We start from the raw sequence: 24,967 nt of genomic DNA, 5'->3' as shown, positions 1-24,967 counted from the left end.
GGGCCGGCTGCCCTCCCAATGCACCCAGGGCACGTTCAGACCTCCCCCCCATCACTGCCAACTGCTTGCTGTCAGACCCTCTGGAGCTCCCCACTGCCCCCCGTGCCCATGGGTGCTCCCACTCTGACCTGCTCCCCTGGGCACTCCTTTCCGGCTCCCTCAATCCTCCCTTCCCGGCCCCCGCCACGGCCCGGCTCAAGTTCCACGGACTCCGCCTGGCTTTCCCAGGAAGGAACCCCAGCAGCATAGCCTAGTCTTGTCTGTCGTCCGCTCACCTGTCAACCTAGCCGGCCGGCCTGCAGGCCCTGCTTCGGGCAGTGCCACAGCAGTGCAGTCCCCTGCCCTCAGGGAGCCTTGGATGCACTAGAATCCAGGAGAGTAACTTATGCTCCATGACCTCTGACCCTCTTTTAACCTCATAAATCCATCCCATCAGGAAGCCCTTTGTAAAACTGCCGAGCCGCATGGCTTACACCCGTTTTCTCTACTGAATATATGGGAAGTTTATGGCCCTAATCTCATCTCCATCTGTCACAATCTCAGGACTGGTCCCTCCACACTATCACTGTGACCTCATGAGTCTATATTCTGGCAGTAGGAAGAGGAGAGACCATCACAAGGGAAATCAGCCCATGACCAAATTCACCTTGAGCACAGCCATGCGTACAGTAGGCATCGGTGACAGGCCTGCACTGAGTGCTGGCGGACGAGCAAGCTGAGTGAGTGCGACGCTGGCGTCTGTCCAGCAGGCAGGCCATACTTTGTCCCAGACTCACCGTTCACAGGTCCCACAAAAATGACGATGAGCTAGAAAATTAACTCAAACTTTAGACCCTTGATTGTCTTTCTTCCAGGCATTTACCCTAATAGAAATATCACTCAAGAGCTATGGAGATTAAATGACACTAAAAGCACATGTAACAAAAGAAAAAATAGATAACTTGATTTTCATCAAAATTTAAAAACTTTTCTGCATCAAAGGACACTACCGAGAGTGAAGAACAACTCACAGGCCGAAACCAGTTTGGCTCAGTGGATAGAGCGTCGGCCTATGGACTGAAAGGTCCCAGGTTCGATTCCGGCCAAGGGCATGTACCTGGGTTGCGGGCACATTCCCAGCAGGGGGTGTGCAGGAGGCAGCTGGTCAATGTTTCTCTCTCATCGATGTTTCTAGCTCTCTATCCCTTTCTCCCTTCCTCTCTGTAAAAAATCAATAAAATATAAAAAATAAATAAATAAAGAGGAGATGTTTAACTGGGGGGGAAAAAACTCTCAGAATGAAGAAAATTTTGCAAATTCCATAATTGATAACAGTATAATATCCAGGACATATAAAGAACAACAACTCAAACAATCCAATTTTTTTTAAATGGGCAAAGAACATGAATAGATTTCTCCAAAGACGATACAAATGGCAAATAAGCACATGAAAAAATGCTCAACAGCACTAATCATGAGGAAAATGCTAATCAAAACCACATTAGGAAAATGCTAATTAAAACCTCACACCCAGTAGGATGGCCACAATTTTCTTTAAAGCAGATAAGAGTTGGCAAGAATGTGGAGAAACTGAGAACATCATGCTGAGTGAAATAAGCCAGTCAATGAAAGAGAAACACCACATGACCTCACTCATTTATGGATAATAAAGAACATTATAAACTGATGAACCAAAAGATAGATATAGAGACAGTAAAGCAACAAGCAGATTGTGGATAAGAGTCTTGGTCTGTGGACTGAAAGGTCCCAGGTTCGATTCTGGTCAAGGACACATGCCCGGGTTGCTGGCTCAATCCCCAGTAGGGGGCATGCAGGAGACAGCAATCAATTATTCTCTTCCATCATTGATGTTTTTTTCTTTCTCTCTTTATCTCTCCCTTCCTCTCTGAAATCAATAAAAATATATATTTTTTTAAATTCTGGGGGGGCAATGGTAAGATATGTACACATATAATACCTTAATAAAAAGAAAAAAATAAATGCTTGCTAAAAATACAGGGGGGAAATAAATAAATAAATAAGTTCTGTAACACAAGAGGCCCGGTGGAGGAATTCATGCTCGGGTGGGGCCCGGCTGGCCTGCCCCAACTGGGGTCTATTGGAGCTGGGCCAGCTGGGGGAGGGGCTGGGGGCGGTCGGCTGAGTGGCTCCGCCCCTGATCGGGGTACAAGTTGGCTGATTGGGGGCCTCAATGCATGTCAAAGCAACCGGTCATTCCAGTCATTCTGGCATTCCAGTCGCTTGGCTTTTATACATATAGATGCTAGAATATGGATGAACTTGAAAACTCATGGTAAGTGAAATAAGCCAGTCACAAAAGGACACATATTGTCCGATTCTACCTACATGAGGTATGGAATAGCTAAGTCACAGACAGAAGGTAGATTAGAGGTTTCACGAGGCTGGGGTAAGAAAGGAATGGGGAGTTATTGCTTAAGGGGTACAGAGTTTCTGTTTGAGATGATGAAAAGGTTTAGAAATAGTGGTGATGATTGTGTAATATACTTAATGCCCCTGAGAAATGGTTAACGGCAAGTTTTATGTTCATCTCTTTTGCCACAATAGGGACAAATACTAAAAGGATGTGTGGCACAGAAGAATACACCTGTCCTCGCCCGGAGGGTAGAGGGCCAGAATCTGAATCCAGAGGGGAGCAGGGCATTCTGGGCCTATACTCTTACTACTACTGTTTTTGCGCAGGAAATTTACAAAACCTACAGGGTATCAGAAAGCACAGTGAGGCGTGGCCCGGGAGCTCAGCTGGTTAGAGCGTCGTCCTGATACGCCCAGGCTGCGGGTTTGATCCTCGGTCAGGGTGCAGGCAAGGATTAACCAATGATGCACAAATAAGAGGAACAACAAACTGATGCCTCTCTCCCTCTAAAATCAATAAAATAAAAACGAGAACCACCACCTGTTCTCATGGTCCCTTCTAACGCTAGCACTCACCTGGGATACATTAGTTACGTGACCTCGAGGAAAACACTTCACTTTTATCGGTCTCAGTGTGTTTTCAATTATAAACTCACCCTTCCTCCTTCTTCTCAGGGTTGTCAGAAGACCAGATAAGATAAGCCAGGCAGCTGGTATCATGAACCAGGTTAACCTGAACAAGCTTAACCGGTTAGAGCTGCCGGGGAAACAGGTGCGCTCTGCACGCCCATCCCCTTCCTTTTCTGCACAGCACCACCTCCATCTACCACGACACGTCTGCCTGACTGCCCTCTCGCCAGCTGCATGGAGGCTTGCTGGGGCAGCGACTTCTGACTGCTTTGTTCACTCACTGCCAGACCCCCAGTGCCGGAATGACTGGTGCACAGTAGGTGTTCAGTATACATCTGTGGAAGAAATGTGTTACCAGCTCCAATAATCCATTTCGAACCAAATCAAACACTTTACCACCTGCTACTGATCTACCACTGATACCACAGCCTGGTGACTGAAAAGCCAACAATATGTTCCAATGTCCCCTTCCATGCAGGAAAAGGACTAGATATGGGAGTGGGTGGTGGGAAGGAATTAAGAGCTTCCGGAGAGAAAAGGCACACCAGGAAAGAAAAAGCTTCCAGTGGTGCCAAACAAGTGACTTTGCAATAACTTTCTGTTGTTGTTTAAAGTATTGCATGTCTCCTTTTTCACAATTGACCCCCACCACTCCCACCCCCGTGGGCGAGCCCCCACCGCCCCAGTGTCTGCGTCCATTGCACATAACTCTTTTTTTTTTATTAAGATATTATATGTGTACATACCCCATTGCACATAACTCTTGTTGCTTGAAAATAATGCAAGGAAACTACAAAGGCAATGACCTCTCAATTCCAAGAGAGAGCCATGTGATTTCCGAATGCAACTTTTTCAGAAATGAGTTTGCAGCCAAGAGCTTTCTGAAGCCAGAACTGTGGAGAGTAAACCCAATTAAAGCAGCCATTAGTATGCCAACCATGAAAACACAGGAGAAATGGAAAAAATTCCTAGAAACACACAATGTATTGAAACTGACTCATAAAGAAATAAAAATCTAACAGACCTTGAAGAACACATCCTCGAACCACACGGTCACTTACACTCAGACTTCTTTCAATAAATACAGTCAGCTCCCGGCACCCCAGGTTTCCCACCTCAATTCAAACCCTGGATTGAAAACGGTATTCTGACCCAAAGTTGAGAAGCCAGGTATGCAGAGGGCTGGCTTAAGATCCACACAGATTTGAGACAGGGGGCGGGGAGGAGTTGGGCACCCCCAATCATTGTTCAAGGGTCAACTGTACATACAACAGAATACTGTTTAGCCTGAAAAAGGAATGAAATTCTGACACATGGCACAACACGGAAGAACCATGAAGACGTTATGCTGAGTGAAATAAGTCAGTTAGAGAAGGACAAATGCTATATAACCTATATATACAAAAGGCTAACATGCAAATAAACCGGAACAACCCATCGGGTCGCTATGATGTGCACTGACCCCAAGGGGCACGTGCGGAACATGGCGGGCATTGGACGTGTCAGGATGGTAAAGCAGGTGAGCAGGGGGCACCAGACCAAGGCGTGGCGCTGGTTGCTGTGATCCAGGCAAGTCTCTGGTGGTTACTGAAAATTCTTTGCTCCCTCGAACCATAGTCCTACGGTGCTCACACCTGCTGCTGGTGCCAGCCCCACTCACACCCACTGCTGGCACCCAGCAGTGCCATCAGTGGGTGCGAGAGACAGATGCCAGATTGCCCTTTAGGGCTGCTCACCTCGCCCTGCTCCTGATGGGCCATCGGGGCTGGCAGCCCCCACTCGCACCCACTGCAGGCACCAGCACAGTCCCGATCGCTGGGTGCCATCAGTGGGTGCGAGAGGCAGCAGTCGGCCCAATCGCTCCTCAGGGTTGCTCCACCTCCCCCTGCTCCCGAGGGACGATCCAGGCAGCAGTTGCCACCGGAACGGCTGACGGCTGACGGCCCCAATGGATCCCCAATCGATATGTGCCGTCAGCACTGCATCGGCAGCGGAGCAGGCTGCCCTCAGACAGGGGCCTGGGGTCTGGGCAGGAGGGGCCAAGACCCGCTCCTGTGCCCACTGCAGCCTCGTGTTCCCTTCAAGGTGCACGAATTCGTGGGCCCCTAGTTCTACTTATCTGAGAGATCTAAAGGAGTCAATTCAATCACAGAAAGCGAAGGCTGGTTGCCAGGGGCTGGGATAGGAGGGGGATGGGTTTGATACTGATATTTAAAAGGTAGTTTCCATTTGGATGATAAAAATTTTCTGAACACAGTGGTACAGTTACCTACCATTGTGAATGTACTTAACACCACTGAATTGTACATTCTAAGTAGTAAATTTTATTGTGTGTATTCTTACAATAAATTAAAAAAAAAAAAAAAAAAAAAGACAGGCTGCCGAAACCGGTTTGGCTCAGTGGTAGAGCATCGGTCTGCAGACTGAAAGGTCCCAGGTTCAATTCCGGTCAAGGGCATGTACATTGGTTTTGGGCACATCCCCAGTGGGGAGTGTGCAGGAGGCAGCTGGTCGATGGTTCTCTCTCATCGATGTTTCTAACTCTCTATCCCTCTTCCTTCCTCTCTGTAAAGAATCAATAAAAAATATTAAAAGATAAAAAATAAAAAGCAAATGTAAATTTAAAAAAATAAAAATTAAAAAAGACAGGCTATCCTGTCGGCCCCGAGAGAATTCCTCGTGAAGCCGGATCTCCCGATGGCCTGGGCATCCCTCCCAGGGCCCCGGGCCCTAACGATGTGGGTGCCCTCTTGTCCTTGTGCTGACCTCAAACCCAGTCCCAATAACCTGGGCCCTGGACCCGAGTCAGTAACACACGTTGACTCGCTGCTGCTGAAAGGCTGAGAGAAGCCTGAGACTCCCTCAGCCAGGTGGTTTCTGGGGATAACTGTCGGGCGGTGCTGACAAGCTGCCCACAAAAGCAGCCGTCAATCTGGCAAGCTTCCCTCTTACTGCCCCCTTTCCCAGCGCACCACGCAGAAAGTACAGAGGCCAGGCTGACCAGCTGATTTTTTCTTCTTTTCAGTTTTAAGTTGCAAAGTGGAGTCCCTGTTTCCCCCCACCACCCCCACCTCTCACCCATCTAGATAGTTTATGTGTTGTATTTTGTTGCGTTCAGGACAGGGTTTTCATCCATCCAACCAGAGCAGAACCAACAACCTCCATCCCTCCGTTGTCTTTAGGGCCTTTTCCTACAGATGATCCTTTTAGATCTCAAAGTCATCCGGGGGGATGAATGAGTGTGCGGGGGTTGTTAGGAGGAAAGCCGGGGCTCACAGAGGAAGCAAAGTGTCCCCACGCCCACGGCCCCCAGCGAAAGGGCCAGGGCTTGCACACGGACAGTGAACTTCAGGCTCTCCTCCTCCTTTGACTCTCCGTTACTTCGGAAAGAGAAAGCAGAGAGGGAATCAGACCATTCTGGTGTCAAAGCAGCAGCAAGGGGGAAAGCTTGCTCGTATGGCGACTAGCCGGCTTAGGAAGTCCATCCCCGAGAAGTCGGCTGGGAAAGAACCGAGCGCCGTCCTCTCGTCCTCAGGCCCACCCTGACCTAGACATGGGCCTCTCCCTCCGGGGTCTCGTCACCCACGGTCCCCGCGGGGCGTCCGGAGGCGGGGCCGCTACTCATGGGATGCACCTGGTTGGCAACGGGAGTTTCTGCGCGTCCAGTCGCGAGCCCATCACGCCTACACCAGCCAGACTCAGACGGCCGCTGGCTCCGGAGACCCACGCGGGGAACAGCCAGCAAAAGGGTCCGCGGCGCCCCGACCGCGGCCCGGCCGCCCAACCTGCGCATGCTCCGCCCCGTGCGCATGCGCGCCCCCGGCAGCGGCCTTCCCGTAGGAGTTCCCAGCCCCCTCGTCCCGGTTCCGAACGCTGGCTCCCGCAGCCGCGCCCCCTCCACCCCCCTCTATCCCCCGCCGCACTCCTCACCTTGCGCCCGGTCTTCTCCCGTAGGGCCTTCAGCCGTTCCTTCCGCCGCAGCGCTTCTTCCTCTAGCCGGCCCACACCGGCCGCAGGAGCAGCCATCTTGCCCGCCGTCAGTCTCACACTGCGCAGGCCCAATGAGTAGATGGCGTTCACAGCCAATCCGAGGACGAATCTGAGAGAGCAGGAAGTCCTGAAAGCCAATCTACGCTGAGTTGCTATATAAGGGCCCGCCCCCTCCCTCCCCTACGACTCGCCCAGCCGGTAGGGGGCGGGCATAGCGTGAGGCGTTCACCGTCAATCAGTGAGAAAGCAGCAAGTGGAATCAGACCTGAGTGAAGGAGAGCAGAGCGCGTCGATCGCTCAGGTTTTGCCTAAAGCGCTAGCCACAGCTCGCTCCACGCCGGCCACTTGGAAAGCGCTGACCCAAACCTTTGTGCACGTGTTCTGATTCTTCAAGGCTCCAAAGCCTTCAAGAAGCCTTCTCTGACTCGCCACTCCGACCCCAAACTAACAAGAGGTCTACCTCTCCCTTTGTGTTCACCATCAGTGGCTCTTGGGATTGTCCATGGGCCCTTAGGCCCTTCTATGTCCACTCTCAGCTCAGACAAAGCCTGTGCCATGCAGGGCTTGCCTGGATGGCAATTTCCCTTCGGGGTCATGGATGGTCCTCTCCCATCTCTCCAACACCCTGGAGTGGAAAAGTCAGACTACCCCAACCTGGGCCCCCAGGAACCCCTAGAGCTTAGTCCCTGAGAACTGAAGGAAGAGTTGGTTTGGCCTCGACGGCACCAGGTGGCCACCAGGGCCCTGCTCCTGGTAGGCTCTTCCCTGCATTAATCAGCGCGCCCTGACAACCGAGACCCCTTTGGCTAAAGTGAAGATCTGACATGTTGGGGTCCCCAGAACTCTATCTTCCCCCACCTGGGAAAACAAATGCCACTTGGCCACAGACCCGCCCCACCCTGCTCTCCCAAACGACCTTCTTGACCTCACTGACCTGGGCCTTTTGGCTCCCTATCTCCTGCGTCAGGTGGGGTGCCTGGTGTGGAGGTGGCAGATACTCAGGAAATGGCAGCTCAGTGGTAGGATGGTCGGGGCAGGAGAAAAGGCCAGCGTAGAGGGCTGCCCAAGAAGCCAAGAGGACAGAACAGGATGGGGATGGGGATGGGGACAGAGTCTGTCTTCCCAAGTTCTAGGGGCTCCAGACTGGTCAAGTCCTACACCCTCTCTGGGCCCCACAAACTCTCCCCCGCCCCCCCAGCCCCGACCAAGGGCCTGGCCCCTCCTCAACACCAGAGGGCCCCTCACCTCCCAAACCAGCTGGGAAGGTTGATGGACAGAAGCCGAGGATGATGGTGGCCCAGCGAGGCGTGAGTCAGGCCTCTTGTCCCTGTCCATGTGACCCTGGCTGCCCAGGTTGTCCCATGTTGGCCCCTCTGGGCTCCTGTTTCTCCTCCTGCAAAACAAAGGCATGAGGCACCCCCTTGCCTCTAACCTCTTAAGGTTAAAGAATTCGAAATATGTGAAGTAAGTGCTGAACCTGGAGCGGCCGTGTTTCCACCGGCGCACCCAGGAGAGCTTGGCTAACTCTCCCAGGGATCTGCCCCCCATGGGATGAGGGGACTGCTCTCCCAGGGGGTCCCTTCAGGCTGTCCTGCTGCTCTGACCCCCATTCTGCTCCACCAACAGTCCATGCAGAGAAGTGGCACTTGGGCCCCAGCCGGCTTGGCTCAGTGGATAGAGCGTCAACCTGCAAACTGAAGGGTCCGGGGTTCATCTCCCCTTCAGTCCCCATGCCCGGGTTGTGGGCTCGATCCCCAGGAGGGGACCTGTGCAGGAGGCAGCCAATCAATGATTCTCATTATTGAAGTTTCTCTCTCCCTCCCTCTCTGAAGTCAATTTTTTTTAATGTTTTTTTTTTGTTTGTTTTTTGTTTTTTTTAAGTAGTCCTCGGTCTGAAAGCAGCCCCTGCGCGCGGTCAGCTCCGCAAGTGGTCGCCATGGTAACTGTCACACTTGCTGGTGGAAGGACCCTGGGCACTGCCCGCGGCCGCAGCGCCGTCCCGCACCCGCGAGCCTCTCCTTTGCACAAACGGTGGCGAGGCCAGCCCGGCAGGCTGCGTCCGGGGGTGTCCAGACCCAGGACAAACGGGGAACGCCTGACCCCGACATTCATGGGGCTCAGCCCTGGGGGCGGGGCTGCGGCACCCCGGGCCGCCCGGACCCAGGCCCCTCCTCCGCGCTCCCCGCCCCGCGCTCGGTCCCCGGAGAGGCGGGGCGCGGGGCGCCGAGGGCAGGAAGCGGGGCGGCGGCCGCGAGGAGAGCGCGCAGATCTGAGGCTCCGCGGGGCCGGGACGGCTTCCCCGGAGTCCCCGCCGCTCCGCCCGGACAGACGTCCGCCGCCCATGGGCCTGGCCGCGGGCAGCCGGCGGGCGGCGCGGAGGAGGCGGCGGCGGCAGGTGGCGCGCAGCGGGGCCGGAGCCGGGCCGGGCCATGGCCGCCCCGGAGCGACTCTGCGAGCTGTGGCCGCGGCGCCGCACGCAGGTGAGCCGCCCGCCGCGCCCGCGCCCACGGGTCCCAGCCCCGCGCCCAGCCGCTCCCAGCCCCGCGCCCAGCGGCTTCCAGCCCCGCGCCCACCGGGTCCCAGCCCCGCGCCCACCGGGTCGCAGCCCCGCGCACACCCGCTCCCAGCCCCGCGCCCACCGGGTCCCAGTCCCGAGCCCACCGGGTCCCAGCCCCGCGCCCAGCCGCTCCCAGCCCCGCGCCCACCCGCTCCCAGCCCCGCGCCCAGCGGCTCCCAGCCCCGCGCCCGCACCTGCTGCACCTGCGCCCGGAGCCGCCAGGGCCGCGGGGACACGCGCAGGGGAGCCCGGCCCGCGCACCGCGTGCGCCTTACCCCTGGGAGAGCGCCTCGGGGTGGGCCCCTCGGGAGACCCTGTGGGGGGGACCGCGCCCCCACATCTACAAGCGGGGAAGCTGAGGCTGGGAAAGGAAAGGGAGAGGGCGGGAGGCTGGGGCTGCATGTGGCCCGGCCCCTCCCGCAGGTGTGGCCCCGGCGCCCTCGGGTCTGAGTGAGCTGGGGGGGGGGGGCGGGTAGGAGGGGGTGCAGCCCACCGCGGTGCCCTCGGACGCCAGCCCTTGCCCGGGGGACTGGCCGCGGCGAGCGCCCCTTCAGCCCACGCGGGGCTGGCCCGGTCCAGGCGGAAGACACGGTGCGGAGCGTGGGGCAGGGGCCGAGCTGGGAGGGAAGTTTGAAAGGGATGGCGGAGCTCCCGTCTGGTGTCCCGGCCCCGAGGCCGCCTCCAGTAATGGCTTCGGACGGTGAGGTCCTGGCAGAGCTGAGAACCCGGGGTTCCTCACTCTGTCCGGTGCACACAGCCCCCCTTTCCCTCTGCATCCGCAGGAGGGCTCCCCGATACTGCCCCCTCCCTCACCCAGCCCAGCCTCCCCCCTGCACCTGCTGGCATCTCCTCCTGGCTCAGGTGTGCCCCGGACACAATGGGCTATTGTGGCCCTGATCTGGTCACTGGGGAAGTTCCTGCTCCGATCGGCCGGCCCTCCGTGACGAGGCTGCCCAGCCATCTCCCGGGAGGACAGGCCGGCGTGGGGGCCCCAGGGACTTGGAATCCAGGCCACGAGGGCCACAGCTTCTGGAGGCCAGTCCGGTGGCAAGAGGCCCGGAGGCCGTGTATGGATGGAAGCTGGTCCTTCTTTGATGTGCCCAGGGCAAGCTCTGTGCACAGCCTGGACCCTGCAGAGGGCTGGCCAGTAGGACTGGTCCGGGCCGGAGCAGGCTGCTGCGTCCCTGGCCCCATGGGGTCCCTCACCCCAGCCTGTCTCCATCTCCACGGGCTGGTCTCTGAGGGATCGATGATCAGAGGGACATCTGCCCTGGCCCTCATGCCTCTCCTGCCCGGAGCCAGGCAGGTCCCGGGTCCTCGGTTGTCCTGGGACCAGTGATGAAACTGAGGGATGCTCATGGAGGGTCCCCAGGCCAGGCGACCCCTCCGAGGGAGGATGCCCCGCACCCCCTCTAGATGAGCTCAGCAATGGTCAGCCCCCGTTCCCTCAGGAGGTGTATCTGTGCCCCCCCCCCCCTGCCCCCAGCTCCTCACCTCACAGGGCAGGCCTGGGGCACAAGCTGGCTGGTTGCGGCCTTAGAAGCCTGGACAGGCCAGGGGCAGCCGGGGCCTGGCAAACAAACCCAGGATGTGAGTGTGGACTGGGAGCCAGGCGGGGCCGGGCTGCCGGGGAGGAAGCCCACACTGCCTTCCTGCCCACTCGGTGCTGCTCCTGCTCCGGCCGGCTGGGGAGGCCCTCGGCTGTGCCTGTGCCGCCTGGAGCCGGCTAGGGACCCAGCGGGTGTGCTACGGGGTGTTGGGGGGAGGTGAGGTAAAGGGTTGAACTGATAGAGGGTGTGAATAGGCCCCGGAGTTGGCCAGCCACCCAGCCAGAGGCTCCCAGCACCGGCGCCCCTCCCTTCAGCAGGGAGAGCTGACATCAGTTGGCAAACCTGTTTCCCCAGTTGTGCGTCCTGGCCCGCCCTGGGGAGCAGCCCCTGCTGCCCTTCCTCTCCCCTCATGGATCCCAGGTCCAGACCCACCCATGGCCCCCACCCCGCTCAGCACGGGGCTACCCGTGGGGGAGAGAAGGGGCTGTGGGTGCTCCTGCAGGAAGGAGCCACATCATCAGTCTGAGGTCCCTCGGGGCTCCGGTGGGAACACCAAGGCAGGGTCACACCAAGGTCAGCAAACAAGTTTGGGGCAGAGGTCGGGCCGGCCTCTGGCCTGTGTCTTTCCACCTGTCCCCTGGGCGGGGGCTGCACAGGCTGTGTCCTTCCTCCCGTCCCAGACCAAGCCGGACCTCAGCCCAGGGTCCCCACGGTCACCTCATTGTACTTGCTACTCCGGGCTCCGCAGCGCCTCACATGGGGTGGGTGCTCCTTGGTCCAGCCAGTGGCTGGACAGAGAGAGCCACAGCGGTGGCCAATCAGGGAAGCCGGGCCAGAGGAGGCTGAGTTTGGGCCGGAAGGGCTTCAGGACCGAAACAGCAGGAGCAAGAACGGGACAGTGGAGTGAGGGGGCCCGGGGGCAGGTGGGGGCATATCCAGAGGAACCCACCCACCAGGGCTTCCCCGGGGGAGGGCGAGGGGAAGGGGGCAGCACCCAACAGGCCAGCAGCAGGGCAGCATGGAAAGTTTATGCAAAATAACATGCAAATGAACGGCCCCTTTTCTGCTGGAGCAGGGCTGTCCCTCAAAGCCCCCAGGGAAAAGGAACACTGTGGGGGGTGGGGGCACCGAGCTGAGGTCAATCAAGGTCACAGAGGTCAGGATGGGACATACGTTGAGGTTACAGGTGGGGGTCCAGGTTGAAGTCCCCAGTTTTGCCTCTGAGGACTCGGGTCCAGGGAGGTCAGGTCAGAGGTGGGCTGGACCTTTCTCTGCCCACCCCTCCCTGACTGGCGACCTCATGGAAACCTGGCGAGGTCCTCTGAGACCTTAGCTGGGTCCTATGCTTTCCTGTGCCTCAGTTTACCGTCCTCCGTTGCCAAGGCAACCGAAGGGGCGGGGCTGAGGTGTTGGGGAGAGTAGCAGAGCCCAGGGGCTGGTAATCCCTGGGGTTGTTATGGCAACTGGAGAGCTGATGTGGAATTGTGGGGTCCCCATGGAAACAGGGTCTGTTACTCCGGGGACCCTGGAAGGAAATTCCTGGTTTCCATGGTGATAGGACAAGGGTGAGATTAAGCCCCGGGTGGGGTGTTATGGAGACCAGCAGGTCCACCCCTTTCAAGATCCCCTCCCCAAGGAAAGGGGGAGCCTGGCCCTGTCCCGGGGCCCTGGGTCCACTCTGCTCCAGGTCCCTGCCCCGGCAAAGCCCCGTCTTCCTGCTTCATTCCGTGGTCCTGCAAGTCTGACCTCCGGGCCTGGTGTGGTCAGGCCCCTGCCGGCCTGGCCTTGCCATCCCCCTCCCGATGCTGAGGGGGAGGCCCCTGTCCCCTAAGAGGTCGCCCGGAGCAGGCCTGTCCCATACCTGCCTGCCTCTCCAGGAGATGGTGCTCATATCGCGCAGCAGCTGTGGTGGGAGGAGTCCCCGCTGTGGAGCTCAATCTTCTCCCCCTCCCCTGCGCCCAGCGCTCCGGGCCCACCCAGGTGCTCTGGCTCCCCTGCCCAGAGACCAGGTCTGACACTCGTCTGTCACTCAGGGAAGGGGGTGGGGAGAAGACAGGTGTTGCCCTAGAAAGCTCACACCCCTGGCCTGGCCGGCATGGCTCAGTGGTTGAGCATCATCTCCTATGAGCCAGGAAGTCACGGTTCGATTCCCGGTCAGGGCACATGCCTGCATTGTGGGCTCGATCCTCAGTGTGGGCCTTGCAGGAAGCAACCGATCCATGATTCTCTCTCATCATGGATGCTCCTCTCAATCACCGTCCCCTCCTCTCTGAAGTCAGTATTCATATGAAAACGCTCACAGCCCTAGATTGGGGTGAGCCCCCACTGACCTGGCCACGTGCTGTTGGGTGCAGTGGGAGAGCCTGGACTAGTGAAGCGAGGCGATAGTTTTAAAGAGGCAGCTGAAGTGCAAAGAGACTAATGCATGTTATGTAACAAGCTACCAAGTGGGAGAACCAGGTGTGGACTCAGAACCAGTGCCCTCGGCTGGTTCAGTGTGGCAGCCCCAGCCTCTGCAGCACCACATGGGGTGGGTCTGAGAAGGGTCCTGCCTCCAGCGGGGAGCACTGAGGCAGAGGAAACATGGAGAACAAAGCACATGTGGGCCTCTAGGGGACAGTGAGGCCCTTGGACCGGGCATCCAGGGAGCCCTGGCTGGTCTTGCTCAGTGGGTAGCGCTGTGCCCTGGGGACTGATGGGTCCTGGGTTCGATTCCGGTCAAGGGTATATATACCTTGGTTGCAGGCTCCAGTTCTTGCGCTGAGGTCTGGGGCCCCGGAGAGCAGCTGAGGCTGCTGGGTGCGGCCTGCGATGCGTTCCTGGCCCTTCGTCCTTCTCCAGGCGGACCTGGCCATCCCCTCTGCCCCCGGAAAGACAGTTGTGGTCAGCACTCAGCTGGTTGGGATGGAGCTGCGGGGAACGGGGGCAGCACGGAGGAGAGAAGGCGGCTTGAGGGCGGGACCCCCATTGGGTCCAGGCCAAGACCCTCTCGGCTCTCTCAGCAGCGGCGGTCCATTAGGTCCGAAAGGTTGGCGACCGCTGGCTTAGAGCTCAGCAGAGACCACAGGGCCGGCCCCTGCGGAGAAACAGACGGATGAGGCCTCCACAGTCCCCGGGGCCCTGGACCAGGTCAGGGAGCTCGGGGCCCGATGAAGGGCACGGGAGCAGGAGGGTCAGCACCGGCCGGATAGGCCAGCCCCCACCGCATGCCTAGGCCCAGGCACAGCTCCCCCGGCTCTGGCCCAGGGCGCGCGCCGCCTCCTGGTGTGCCAGGCCCCACCTGCTGGTGCTGGGCCGTTCCTCACCGCTCCCCCGGCTGGGCCCTGGGTGCCCCGTCCCCCACCCCGCCCCCACCCCACATCCCTGCGGTCTGCCGGGAGGAAGCAGGCCTCCTCCCCCACCGTGACTCTGCGCTTCCTGCCCCGGGCTGGGGCGGGAGGCGACGTTTCCCGTTCACACCCAAGGTTCCCTGGCGGCACCCAGACTGGGCTCGGCCGCTGCCCCTTTCCCCATGGAGCCGGCTCTGGGGCCTGGGGTCCAGGTAACCAGCAGGGCGGGCAGAGGCTCCCAGGGCAAGGCAGGGCGTCCGGGAACAGGCGTGAGCTCGGGCCCGCCTGGCTGGGGGTGCACGTGCACCTGCAGTCAAGGCAGGCTTCCCGGAGGTGGTGGCTGCTGAGCTAGAAGACGCTGGCAGGCCTGGGCTCAGGGCTGGCTGGTGGGTGTGGGCCCTGGCCGTGCCCCAGGCATGCACACACGTGGGCCCCTCCCCTGCCTCTGCCAGGCCCGCCTGGGTCCCCTGAGGCCGGGGAGATGTGGACGGGAGCTGGGGAGCAGAGGGGAGGCCTGGGAGGGCTGTCGGCACAGCCCAGCCACCTTCTGATGCGAACCTTCTGGCTTCCTGCCTCGCTCGCCCCCACCTGTCTCTGTCCCTCCCCTTCTCCACCCCCTCGGCTCTCTGCTCCCTCTGCCCCTTGCCCACTTCCGTGCACGCTCCCCTATGACTCCATCCCTTGGTCCCCCCACGGCCACTGCACCCCTTCTAATCCCAGCCTGCCCCCCCCCCCCAAACCTGCAGGAGGACCCAGGCTCCCTGCAGCAGTGGCTGAAGGCCTACGTGGGCGCCTTCGAGGAGAGCATCTCGCTATCCTCGCTGGAGCCACGCAGGTGAGGCGGCTCTCAGGGAGGGAGGGGGAGAGAAGGGTGGGCCCCTCGGGCCCCAGTGACCCCCTCCCTCCCCCCCCGCAGGCGCGAGGAGGCGGGCGCCGCCGCGCCGCCGCTGCCCCCGGATGCGCTGCGTGTGCTGGCCGAGCAGCTGGACCAGGGGGACCTGGAGCAAAGCCTGCTGCTGCTCAAGCTCTTCGCCATCCTGGGCAGGTGGGTGCGCGGTCCTGCTGGGACGGGGGAGCGGGATGGGGGCCCGGGCTCCCCTGCTCCCCTGCACCTGCGGCCTCTCCACCGTCCCCCCAGGAACCCGGAGAGCCTGGAGGCCGGCTGCGGGCAGGCGCTGGCGCCCCGCGTCCTGGCGCTGCTGACCCGGCTGGTGGCCCAGGTGAGTGGCCGCCCTGTGGGCGGGGACGGGGAGGGGGACAGCCACAGCCACCGCCCCGCCGACCCTCCTTCTCCCCGCAGCTGAGAGGGCGCCCCCCGCCGCCGGAGGGCCCCGCGCTGGAGGAGGCGGCCCTGCACGCCCTGCTCCTCTGTGAGCGCCTCTTCGACCCCCACCAGGCCCGCGGGTGAGGGCCCGCCCCGGGGCCGAGGGTGGGAGGCTGGGGTGCGGGCGGCCTGGGCGCCGTGGCCGCGTGTGCAGGTGGGGGGGCTGGTCCTGGCGGGGGGCGGTGACCAGGAGGGCGCAGTGCCCAGCTCACCCGGCCCCCTGCCCCCGGTCACCCCCCTTCCCCAGGGAAGTCGTCGGCGCCAAGGAGAAGGGCAAACGCAAGTTGCCTCCTGCGGCTCTGCCTGCGGAGTTTGGGGCCTTCTTCGCAGGTCAGGCCCCGCCCCCGCCTCGCTTGGCCCCGCCCCCGCCCCGCTTGGCTAGCCCCTGTCTGATTGGCCCCGACTTCTCCGCTTGGCCCCGCCCCTCCCCGCCAGGCTCCGCCCCCAGGCCTGACCTCCTTCCGCGGTTTCCTACCCCTCATACCCGGACAGTGGGGGGGGCTGCCCATCTGAGGGCTTCGGCCGGAGGAGAGAGAGGGCAGCCTGGGCGAAGGGAGTAATCTCTGGGCTGAAGAGAAGGCCTGGCATCAGGCTGGGGTGCTTATTTCCCTTCTCCCTCCCCTGCCATTCCCCTGGGTCCCCCCAACCACCTGTACCCCACTCTGACCTGGAACACCCTAAAACCGTCCTTGGTCCAATCCCGTTGTCCCTGTAGCCCCACCTGGTTGCCACCCTCCTCAGGACAATGTGCTCACTAGCTGTACTTCCTCTTCCTCCCTCCCTCCTGGAGGGCCTGACCCCCCGAATGGCCACCTGCTCCCCCTGGAGACCCCTTCTTCTGTCATCAGAAGGAGACTGGCCAGTGCTTTAGGTGGGCCTTGTGCAGGAGGAAAACCATCGATGTGTTTCTCTCGTCGGTGTTTCTGTCTGTCTTTCCCTCTCTTCCACTGTCTAAAACCAATGGGAAATGTCCTCGGGTGGGGATTAAAAAAAAGGTGAGTCCTTGTCTCTGGATGTCCCTGGAGCTGGCCTGGGCCTGGAGCAGGGACGCAGCTCCAGGAGGGAAGACACCCCGGGAGCTCCCTGCCTCCATCCCTGTCCGAGTGCTCTCCTCAGAGCAGAACAGGTCCCTGCCCACGAGGCCTGGCACCCCAGGACCAAGCCCTGCCCCCCACGGCCTTCCTCCCCAGCCCCAGCCCGGCCCTGCCCTCGCGTTCCTAGAAGGCAGGGCAATAGGCAGCCACCTCAGGCCCTGCCCCGGTTCCTCTCCGGCACAGCCCGCCTGCGCTCCCGGCCTGGCCTCTGAGGCCCTGCCCCCACTAGACCTCCCACCCCACCCCCTGAGGTGACCAGCCTGCTCTGGCTCCCCACCCCCACGCCCCGCCCCCCGGGGCCCAGGCTGGGCCTTGCTGCGCTCTGGGTTTCGGTCTGTGGCCTGGCATCCTGGCCATCCGGCGCTGTGAAAGCCCCTAGAAGCCCCACAGGCTGGGGCTGGGCGGTGGGGGCGGTGAGGACCTCTACACAACCAGACACAGCAGCCCCAGCCCAGCGGGTCGCTGGGGGAAGCACCCAACAACCGTCAGGGCGCAGGGACTGGAGATTTGCAAATGAGGGACTAAAGGCTGGTTTCCATGGGGAGGCGGGAGGGTGCCCACACAGGGGCTCAGGGCTGCTCGGCGCTCAGGGTCCTTCGAGCTCCCCAATAAGGGCTGTGTCCCCCCCAGGCCCCTTGGTGGAGAACCACGGCTTTTAATAAGATCTCTCCGCTCAGAACCAGGCCTCCTCTCTCAGCCCCCTTCCGCCCCCCCCCCCCCCCCCGGCTCCCCCTGTTTGTAGACCCCGAAGGTGCCCGGCCCTGCAAGCTCGGTGACCTTGTCCTGCCCCCCCCCCCCCATCCAGAGAGCCTGCAGGAGGCAGAGCGCCTGCCCCCCACGCTGCTGCTGCGGCTCCTCCAGCTCTTCGGGGCCGTCCTGGCCGGAGGGAAGGTAGGCCGGGCGCGCCCTGTGGCCAGAGGGTGGCTGTCTGGAGGTCGCCCTGCAGGAGCCCGTGCCCACTGCCCGTCTCCGTCCCTGCCTGCAGGAGAACGGGCAGCTGGCCCTGAGCACCGGCTCCTTGCAGGGCCTGCTGGGCGTGGTGCACGGCTGGGGCCGCGGGGCCCAGGACCCCCGCCTGGTGGCGCTGGCGCTGGAGGCGCTGGTGGGCGCCGTCCACGTCCTGCACGCCAGCCGCACGCCCCACCGAGGCCCGGAGCTGCACGCCCTGCTGGAGGGCTACTTCCGCGTCCTGAACGCCGACTGGCCGGCCGGGCCCGGCCCCGGCCCCGAGGAGGCCCTGGTCAGCCTGCGCGTCGCCATGCTGGGTGGGCCTGGGCCCGGGCCGGGCGGGGGCCTGGGCGGGACCGGGAGGACGGCCTCTGGTGCCGTGGTGCCGGGAGGGGTGGGCGGCTGACCCTGCCCCTCCACAGACGCCATCCCCCGGATGCTGGCCTGCGAGGACCGGCCGGTGCTGCAGGCCACCTTCCTCAGCAACAACTGCTTCGAGCACCTCCTCCGCCTCATCCAGAACAGCAAGGTGGGCCGGGCGGGGCGGCCGGGGGGCCACGTGTGGGTGTCCAGAGGCTACTGGGCCGCAAACCTGGGGGGACCAGCTGGTGTGGTGCCTGCGGCCGAGGATGGCTCCGTCCCCACAGGAGGGGGTGCTGCCCTGGCCCCCCTTTTCCCTCTCCCCAGCCCCAGGTGTGGGGCAGGAGGACGGCTCCGCGGTTTGGATGCGGTGCCTGCTCCTGTCCACTTTGCCCGACCTGCACCCCAGCCAGGTCCCTCTGAGCAGGGCATGGGGCTCCGCGTCCCTCCCCTCACTAGGGCCTGGGGGGGGCACTCAGCCTGCGCTCAGGGTGCGTCCTTCCTGTTGGGCAAGCCCTGCTCTAACCCTGCGCCTCCCTCACCTCCCCTCTCTCTCCTCTGCCTCCTCCACCCTGTGCCCCCCCCACAGCTATACCTGCAGGCCCGGGCGCCCCCTGAGGGGGACAGTGACCTGGCTACCCGGTTACTGACCGAGCCCGATGTCCAGAAGGTACCGCCCGGGGCTGACCCGCTCAGGCGCAGGCCTCCCGGGGCACCCACCCCTGGCTCCTTGAGCCCTCCCTGCACCCTGCAGGGGGTGAGCGGACAGGGGAAGGCCTGGCGTGGCCTGGCAGCAGGGTTGGGTGTCCCAGGCCGTCTCACCTACTTCCCACGTCCCTAAGGGGACCGGGCAGGGGTGACCTGTGTCCTGCCTCGTCTTGCTTTTGGGCGCTGGGGTTTGGCTGTGCCAAGCTGGAGGGAACCTTCGAAACTCAGCCACCTGCACCCACTTCCCTGGAGGGAAACGGCCGCTGGAGGTGCAGGGATTGGGCTGCAGTCGGTCCTGGGACGAGGGGTCCCCCGCAGGGGGGAGCCTTGCACCTGCTCTAGGAAGGCCCGGGAGCCCCGCTCCTCCCTCCCCCTCCTGTGGGGGCTGGGAAGCTCAGGGCACCGGGGCTCCACGTGGGGCACCCTGTCTCTGGTGGCTCAGGGCCTGGGCTCCAGCCTCCAGGCCGAGAGGCAGCCCCAGGTCTGTGGCCCTTGGCTGCACCCTGAGAGCCAGCACGTCCACTCGTCGGCGAGGCCCCCGGTTATAGATGAGGGTTCGAGGGGTGGCCCGGGTCCCCAGGAAGATCAGGCAGAGCTGGGCCCAAGGGCCATGGAGCCCAAACCCAGCACCTGCTGACCACGTCCCCTGGGCGGGCCGGCCCCTCCGGCTAGGGCAGGGAGTGAGCCGCTGCCTCGGGCTCTCGGGGTCAGCCAGGGGAGCCGCAGTGCCCCCCTTGGATCTGGGGGGCAAGGGGCAGGGCACACTGCAAGGTCTCGAAGGTTCTTCTGGTTCTGAGGTTCTGTGATGATCGCCCCCCATCCCCTGCCCTGTCAATCATCCTGGGTGGAGGGCACTTGCTGGCCTGCCTGCACGTGTGACTGGTGTGGACGGGGGTCGATGGAGGGGCGGCCCATAAGCCCCCAGACGGAGGGGTGTGGCGAGAGGGCCTCCCAGCCTTGGCGCTGTCCCTGGCCTCCCGGTCAGAGTGGCTCTGGCCAGCCACTCTGAGAGGGCCCGGGGCCCGGCTGAGGCCCAGCAGCTCGGGCGGCGTGGAGGGCCTGGTGCCAGCCGGGGTTGCCGTGCCCCCAGGGCCCCCCGCCCGCTCAGCCTCCGCCCTGGGCACCTGCTCCTGGCCCTGCACCCCTCCTACTGCAGTGCCCGCTGCCAGCGGTGGTGCCCGGCTCTCCTGACTGCCCCGCCCCCCAGGTGCTGGACCAGGACTCCGACGCCATTGCTGTCCACGTGGTCAAGGTGCTGACCTGCGTCATGAGTGGGTCCCCCTCGGCCAAGGTGAGGCCATGCGGCAGGGCTGGGCGGGAGGGACAGGCACTGTGGGCAGGAGGCTGTCAGAGCAGGGGAGCCAGAGCGTGCAGTCAGGCCCTGGGCGGGCCAGCCATCCGTTGGCCCTGGAGCTGGTGTCCTGGGTGGGGACTGCTTGGGGGATGGACGTGTGGACCTCCCCTCCACCCCTGAGTCCCTCGCAGCCCCGCCCCTGCCAACTTGTGGAGCCCTGGGCACTGCTGCCTCCGCCAGGGTTTCCGTGGGGGTGAGTTGCCCTGGGCATCCACGTCCATGCCCCCGCCCCCAGGAGGTGTTCAAGGAGCGCATCGGCTACCCCCACCTGCACGAGGTTCTGCAGAGCCACGGCCCCCCCACCCACCGGCTGCTGCAGGAGCTGCTCAACATGGTGAGGGGGCAGCGGGCTGGGCAGCCAGGGCCGAGGCGGGGCCTCCGGGAGGGCCCCCTTCACCTGGGGGGCTGTGGCCACGGCCAGCACGCCCTGTGACTGTGGCTGGCCCGTGTCGGGGCGCTGGGGGCCTGAAGCTGCTGCATGTTAGTCAGCCCCAGGATTCTCCTGGGCGTTAGGCCAGGTAAGGGGCTGGAGGACGGTCGTCAGGACGGGGCCTGGGACACAGCCTGGGAGCTGTGGCGAGGTTTGGGGCGAGTGCACGGGGAGAGAGCCCCATGGGGGGCAGGTTACCTGCTCCGGGCCAGGGGCCAGGAGCTAGGACCCCTCTCCCCCGCAGGCCGTGGAGGGCGACCACAGCGCGTGCCCGCCGCCACCCGTCCGCAACGAGCAGCCCGTGCTGGTGCTGACGCGCTGGCTGCCCGCCCTGCCCGCCGAGCAGCAGCTCTTCCTGGCCCAGCGCCTGGCGCGGCTCTGCGACAGCGGCCCCGCCAGCCGCGCCACCTGCGTGCGGGCCGGGCTGGTGGGCTGCCTGCTGGAGACGCTGGGCGCGGGGGCGGCCCTGGGCGCCCGCTGCCGGGACCAGCTGCTGGCGCTGCTGCAGGCCCTGGGCCGCGTGTCGCTGAGGCCCCGGGAGCTGCGCCGCCTGCTCCGCCCGCCCCCCGGGCTGGACGCCGGGCCGGGCGGGGCCGAGGCCGCGGCTGCCCGTCACGCGGGCGCCGTCATCCGCGTGCTGTCGGGCATGGCCCGGCCCCGGGGTCCCGCCCGCGCCCTGCACTACTTCGACCTCACGCCTGGCATGGCGGGCATCATGGTGCCCCCCGTGCAGCGCTGGCCGGGCACCGGCTTCACCTTCCACGCCTGGCTCTGCCTGCACCCGCCAGCCGCCGCCCCGGCCCTGTCCCCCGCCCGGCGTCTCCAGCGGAAGCAGCTGTACAGGTGGGTGGGTGCGTGCTGAGGACCGGGCCGAGTGCCAGAGGGCACGGAGGACCAGCAGGCCTCATGGGCTCGGCCTGTCCCCAGCTTCTTCACCAGCAGCGGCTCCGGGTTCGAGGCCTTCTTCACGGCGGCCGGGACCCTGGTGGTGGCCGTGTGCACCAGGAAGGAGTACCTGACCCTGAGCTTGCCGGAGGTGTCCTTTGCCGACTCTGCCTGGGTGAGCCTCCACCCTGTGTGCCGGGGGCGGGGCACACCCTCAGGCGGCCGGCAGGGCCCCCTCCCTGCCCACAGCCTGACGCCCTGTGCTCTGTCCCAGCACTGCGTGGCCGTCGTCCATGTGCCAGGCTGGCTCTTCAGCCAGAACCTGGTGCACGTCTACAAGGACGGCCACCTGGTCAAGACCGCGCCCCTCCGCTGCCCGTCCCTCACCGAGGTGCGCCCGGCCGGGTTTGGGGGGACCTGGACGGGGCGGGAGGGGGGGTGTCTGTGCAGCCCTGGGGGCCTCTTGCAGAGCTGGATGCGGGTGGACCCCAGGCTGTGCTGTGAGCTCACTGTCCCCCTCCCCCCGCCCCCCCAGCCCTTCTCCTCCTGCTGCATCGGCTCCGCCGGCCACCGCACGACCACCACCACCACGGGGCTGCCGGCGCCAGCGGCACCCACCGCCCTGGCTCCCACGCACCCCTCCCTCACCCGCTCCCAGTCGGTCCCGGCGACGGCGGGGCTGGGCTGGGGGGCGGGGCTGGGGGCCCCTCCGCAGGAGGGCAGCATCAGCTCCACCCTCGCAGGCACCCAGGACACGCGCTGGGGCAGCCCCACCTCCCTGGAGGGCGAGCTGGGGGCCGTGGCCATCTTCCACGAAGCCCTGCCCACGGCGGCCCTGCAGGCCCTGTGCAGCCTGGGTACGCAGCCCCCTCCCGGCCACCCCCCACCCCATCCCCGGGTCCCCACTCAGGGTGGCTGGAGCCTCAGAGAGCCCAGGCCGGAAAGTAGGGTCTTCGGGGAGAAGGCATCGGGGAAGGGCGCTGGTCAGGGCTCTGGATGGGGCTTGGCCGGGGGGCAGCCGGTGTGAAGGCCCTGTCCCCCTCTTCCATCCTTCCCCTTCCCCCCTTCCCCCCCAGGGCCCAACGAGACAGCACCCTTCAAGCCGGAGGGCGACCTGCACGAACTGGGCGCCAAGCTGCTCCTCCATTACTCCCCTCAGGTACTGGGGGGGCAGCTGGCTCGGCCCCATGACCTCCCGGCACCCCACGCCGGCCGCCCCCCACCTGATCCTGCTGCCCACTCGCCCGCCCGCAGGCCTGTCAGGACAACATGTGCCTGGACCTGTCCCCTGGGCACGGGCTGGACGGCCGCCTGACCGGCCACCGGGTGGAGACCTGGGACGTGAAGGTGTGTGGGCACGTGTGGGCACGTGTATGTACGGGGCGGCTGGGGAGCGGTGCGGTGCCCTGGAGGCCTTCAGGAGGCCTGGGTTTGAGAGCAGAACTCCCCGGCCCGAGTGCCCAGGACAGACAGGATGGGTGGCAGGGCCGGGGCAGGGCTGGAGCTGCCCCTCACGCCCGCCCACCCCCCCAGGACGTGGTGAGCTGTGTGGGCGGCATGGGCGCCCTGCTGCCGCTCCTGGAGCGAGTGGCCGCGCAGCCCCTGGAGGCCGAGGCAGGTCCGGCTGAGACGCACGACCTTGTGGGGCCTGAGCTGACCTCTGGCCACAACACCCCGGGCCTGCCCCTCGCCCTGAACAAGTCCCCAGGTGAGCGTCCGGTGCCGGGCGGAGGGTGGGGGGTGTTGGCGGGTGGCGGGCGGGGGGTGGGGAGAGGTCGGAGGGCCGAGTCTGTGGCCGCTGGCAGCCCGTGACGCACACACCTGTCCCCTTCCTGTGGCCGCAGAGGAGCGGATGGAGAGGAACGCGGTGGCCGCCTTCCTGCTGATGCTGCGGAACTTCCTGCAGGGCCACCCGGTGAACCAGGAGAGCCTGGTGCAGTGCCAGGGCCCCGCCATCCTCGGGGCGCTGCTGCGCAAGGTGGGCCCGGGGGGCCTCCTGGGAGAGGCGCATGTGAGGGGCCCTGAGAGGCTGGGCAGGCCCGGCCGCGTGGCTCAGGGGTGGAGCGTCCACCTAGGAACCAGGAGGTCGAGGTTTGGTTCCCTACAGGGGCACAGGCCTGGGTGTGGGCTGGATCCCCAGTGTGGGGCGCGCAGGAGGCAGCCGGTCCGTGATCCTCTCTCATCATGGATGTTTCTCTCTCTCCCTCCCCCTTCCTCTCTGGGCAGGGTGAGGCTGAGGGCCCGGGGGAGGCACCAGCTCAGGTGGGACGGGGACTGCTCGGCAGGCGGGGGCGCGGCAGAGCCGGAGCAGGGCAGAGCGGGAGCCGGAGGCTGCACGGCGGCGGGCAGGGCCGGGCGGCTCACTCCGCTCCTCCGCTCCAGGTTCCCGGCAGAGCCATGGACATGAACGTGCTGCTGGCTGCCCAGCTGCTGATGGAGCAGGCGGCCGCTGAGGGCAGCGGGCCCCTCCTGTACCCCCTCTACCACCACCTGCTCTTCCACTTCCACCTCTGGGCCCTCAGCGACTTCCCCGTGCGCCTCGGTAGGTGGGAGCCTGGGTGTCCCTGTGCCAAAGGGGCGTGCTGGCCCCGGGGTGTCGGAGGGGGACGCCGGGAGCGTCGGCTCGGCTAGGAGGTGGGAAAGGGCCGGCGCGGCCCGGGCCTGAGCCCTCTGTGATGCCCGCCCAGGCCACGCCCACTACCTGGCCAGCGTAGTCCGCAGGCACCGACAGAAGCTGCAGAAGAAGTACGGGGTCCAGTTCATCCTCGACGCCCTGCACGCCCACTACAGGTGAGGCCGGGGAGGGCCAGGCCTCTGGCCTTGGGGGCCGGGGGGTCCAGGCCCCCAGCTCACTGCCCCCCTCCCTGTTCTCTCTCCTCTGTGTCTCCTGGGTGGTGGGGGACCTCCCTGTGCAGCTCGCAGCGGGAGTGCCCCCTGGCGGCCGACGAGCTGCGCACGGTGCAGACCTCCCTCCTGGAGCTGGTGCAGGATCTCCTGGCGCGGGGCTCCCTGGCCGAGGACCTGCAGGTGGTGCTGAGCTTCCTGGCGGCTGCGGGGGACGCCGGCCTGGTAGGCTGGGGCTGGTGACAGGGCAGCGGGGGGAGGAGGGCCAGGCCACGTGGGGAGACCCTGCCCAGCATGAGCCTGTGTGCCCCCCAGGTGCTGGGCGCCCTGAACCTGCTGCTGGCCCTGCTGCACGGCTCGCCTGCCCAGGAGCTCGTGGCGGGCTTCCTGCTGGAGCCGGGAAACCTGGAGGTGCTGCTGGCGCTGCTGGTGCGACCGTGGCCCCTGCCCCAGCTGCCCGAGCGCATCTGCAAGGTACCCGGGGCCCCCCACGACCCCGGACCCCGGCATGCCGCCCTGGCCGTGCCCGAGGCCCAGGGAGCTCGTGGGACATCCCCCGCGGTGACTCCGCCCTGTGGTGCCGTCCGCCCT

General features: G+C 63.9%; 2 protein-coding genes across 4 annotated transcripts in view; one reads left to right on the top strand and one right to left on the bottom strand.

Annotated features, from left to right (window-relative positions):
* The window catches only part of CCDC12 (coiled-coil domain containing 12), a 32,011-nt gene extending 24,925 nt beyond the window's left edge, over positions 1–7,086 (bottom strand). Inside the window, exon 1 of the mRNA XM_036430219.2 lies at positions 6,934–7,086. Within this exon, the coding sequence (XP_036286112.1) occupies positions 6,934–7,029 (96 nt within the window). The 5' untranslated portion in view covers positions 7,030–7,086. The remainder of the gene's footprint in view (positions 1–6,933) is intronic.
* A 2,130-nt stretch (positions 7,087–9,216) lies between these two features.
* NBEAL2 (neurobeachin like 2) overlaps positions 9,217–24,967 on the top strand; it is a 30,451-nt gene continuing 14,700 nt past the window's right edge. For 2 of the 3 annotated variants that reach the window (XM_045578782.1, XM_045578781.1), the window contains exons 1-24: positions 9,217–9,473; positions 15,176–15,264; positions 15,346–15,474; positions 15,568–15,649; positions 15,730–15,833; positions 16,001–16,083; positions 17,653–17,738; positions 17,833–18,112; positions 18,218–18,324; positions 18,745–18,825; positions 20,071–20,154; positions 20,453–20,551; positions 20,892–21,490; positions 21,575–21,707; positions 21,807–21,923; positions 22,068–22,389; positions 22,609–22,691; positions 22,787–22,879; positions 23,066–23,240; positions 23,377–23,510; positions 23,915–24,074; positions 24,220–24,322; positions 24,448–24,601; positions 24,692–24,850. In XM_045578782.1, the coding sequence (XP_045434738.1) occupies positions 9,423–9,473; positions 15,176–15,264; positions 15,346–15,474; positions 15,568–15,649; positions 15,730–15,833; positions 16,001–16,083; positions 17,653–17,738; positions 17,833–18,112; positions 18,218–18,324; positions 18,745–18,825; positions 20,071–20,154; positions 20,453–20,551; positions 20,892–21,490; positions 21,575–21,707; positions 21,807–21,923; positions 22,068–22,389; positions 22,609–22,691; positions 22,787–22,879; positions 23,066–23,240; positions 23,377–23,510; positions 23,915–24,074; positions 24,220–24,322; positions 24,448–24,601; positions 24,692–24,850 (3,507 nt within the window). In that variant the 5' untranslated portion in view covers positions 9,217–9,422. Of the gene's footprint in view, positions 9,474–14,552; positions 14,642–15,175; positions 15,265–15,345; positions 15,475–15,567; positions 15,650–15,729; positions 15,834–16,000; positions 16,084–17,652; positions 17,739–17,832; positions 18,113–18,217; positions 18,325–18,744; positions 18,826–20,070; positions 20,155–20,452; positions 20,552–20,891; positions 21,491–21,574; positions 21,708–21,806; positions 21,924–22,067; positions 22,390–22,608; positions 22,692–22,786; positions 22,880–23,065; positions 23,241–23,376; positions 23,511–23,914; positions 24,075–24,219; positions 24,323–24,447; positions 24,602–24,691; positions 24,851–24,967 lie in introns of those variants that run through there. The other variant, XM_045578783.1, reaches the window with a different exon arrangement.

This window comes from Pipistrellus kuhlii, unplaced genomic scaffold, assembly GCF_014108245.1.
Source record: "Pipistrellus kuhlii isolate mPipKuh1 unplaced genomic scaffold, mPipKuh1.p scaffold_m20_p_103, whole genome shotgun sequence".
Lineage (NCBI taxonomy): Eukaryota > Metazoa > Chordata > Mammalia > Chiroptera > Vespertilionidae > Pipistrellus > Pipistrellus kuhlii.
Note: the sequence above shows the minus strand (reverse complement) of the source record. Positions and strands in the feature narration are given on the sequence as shown.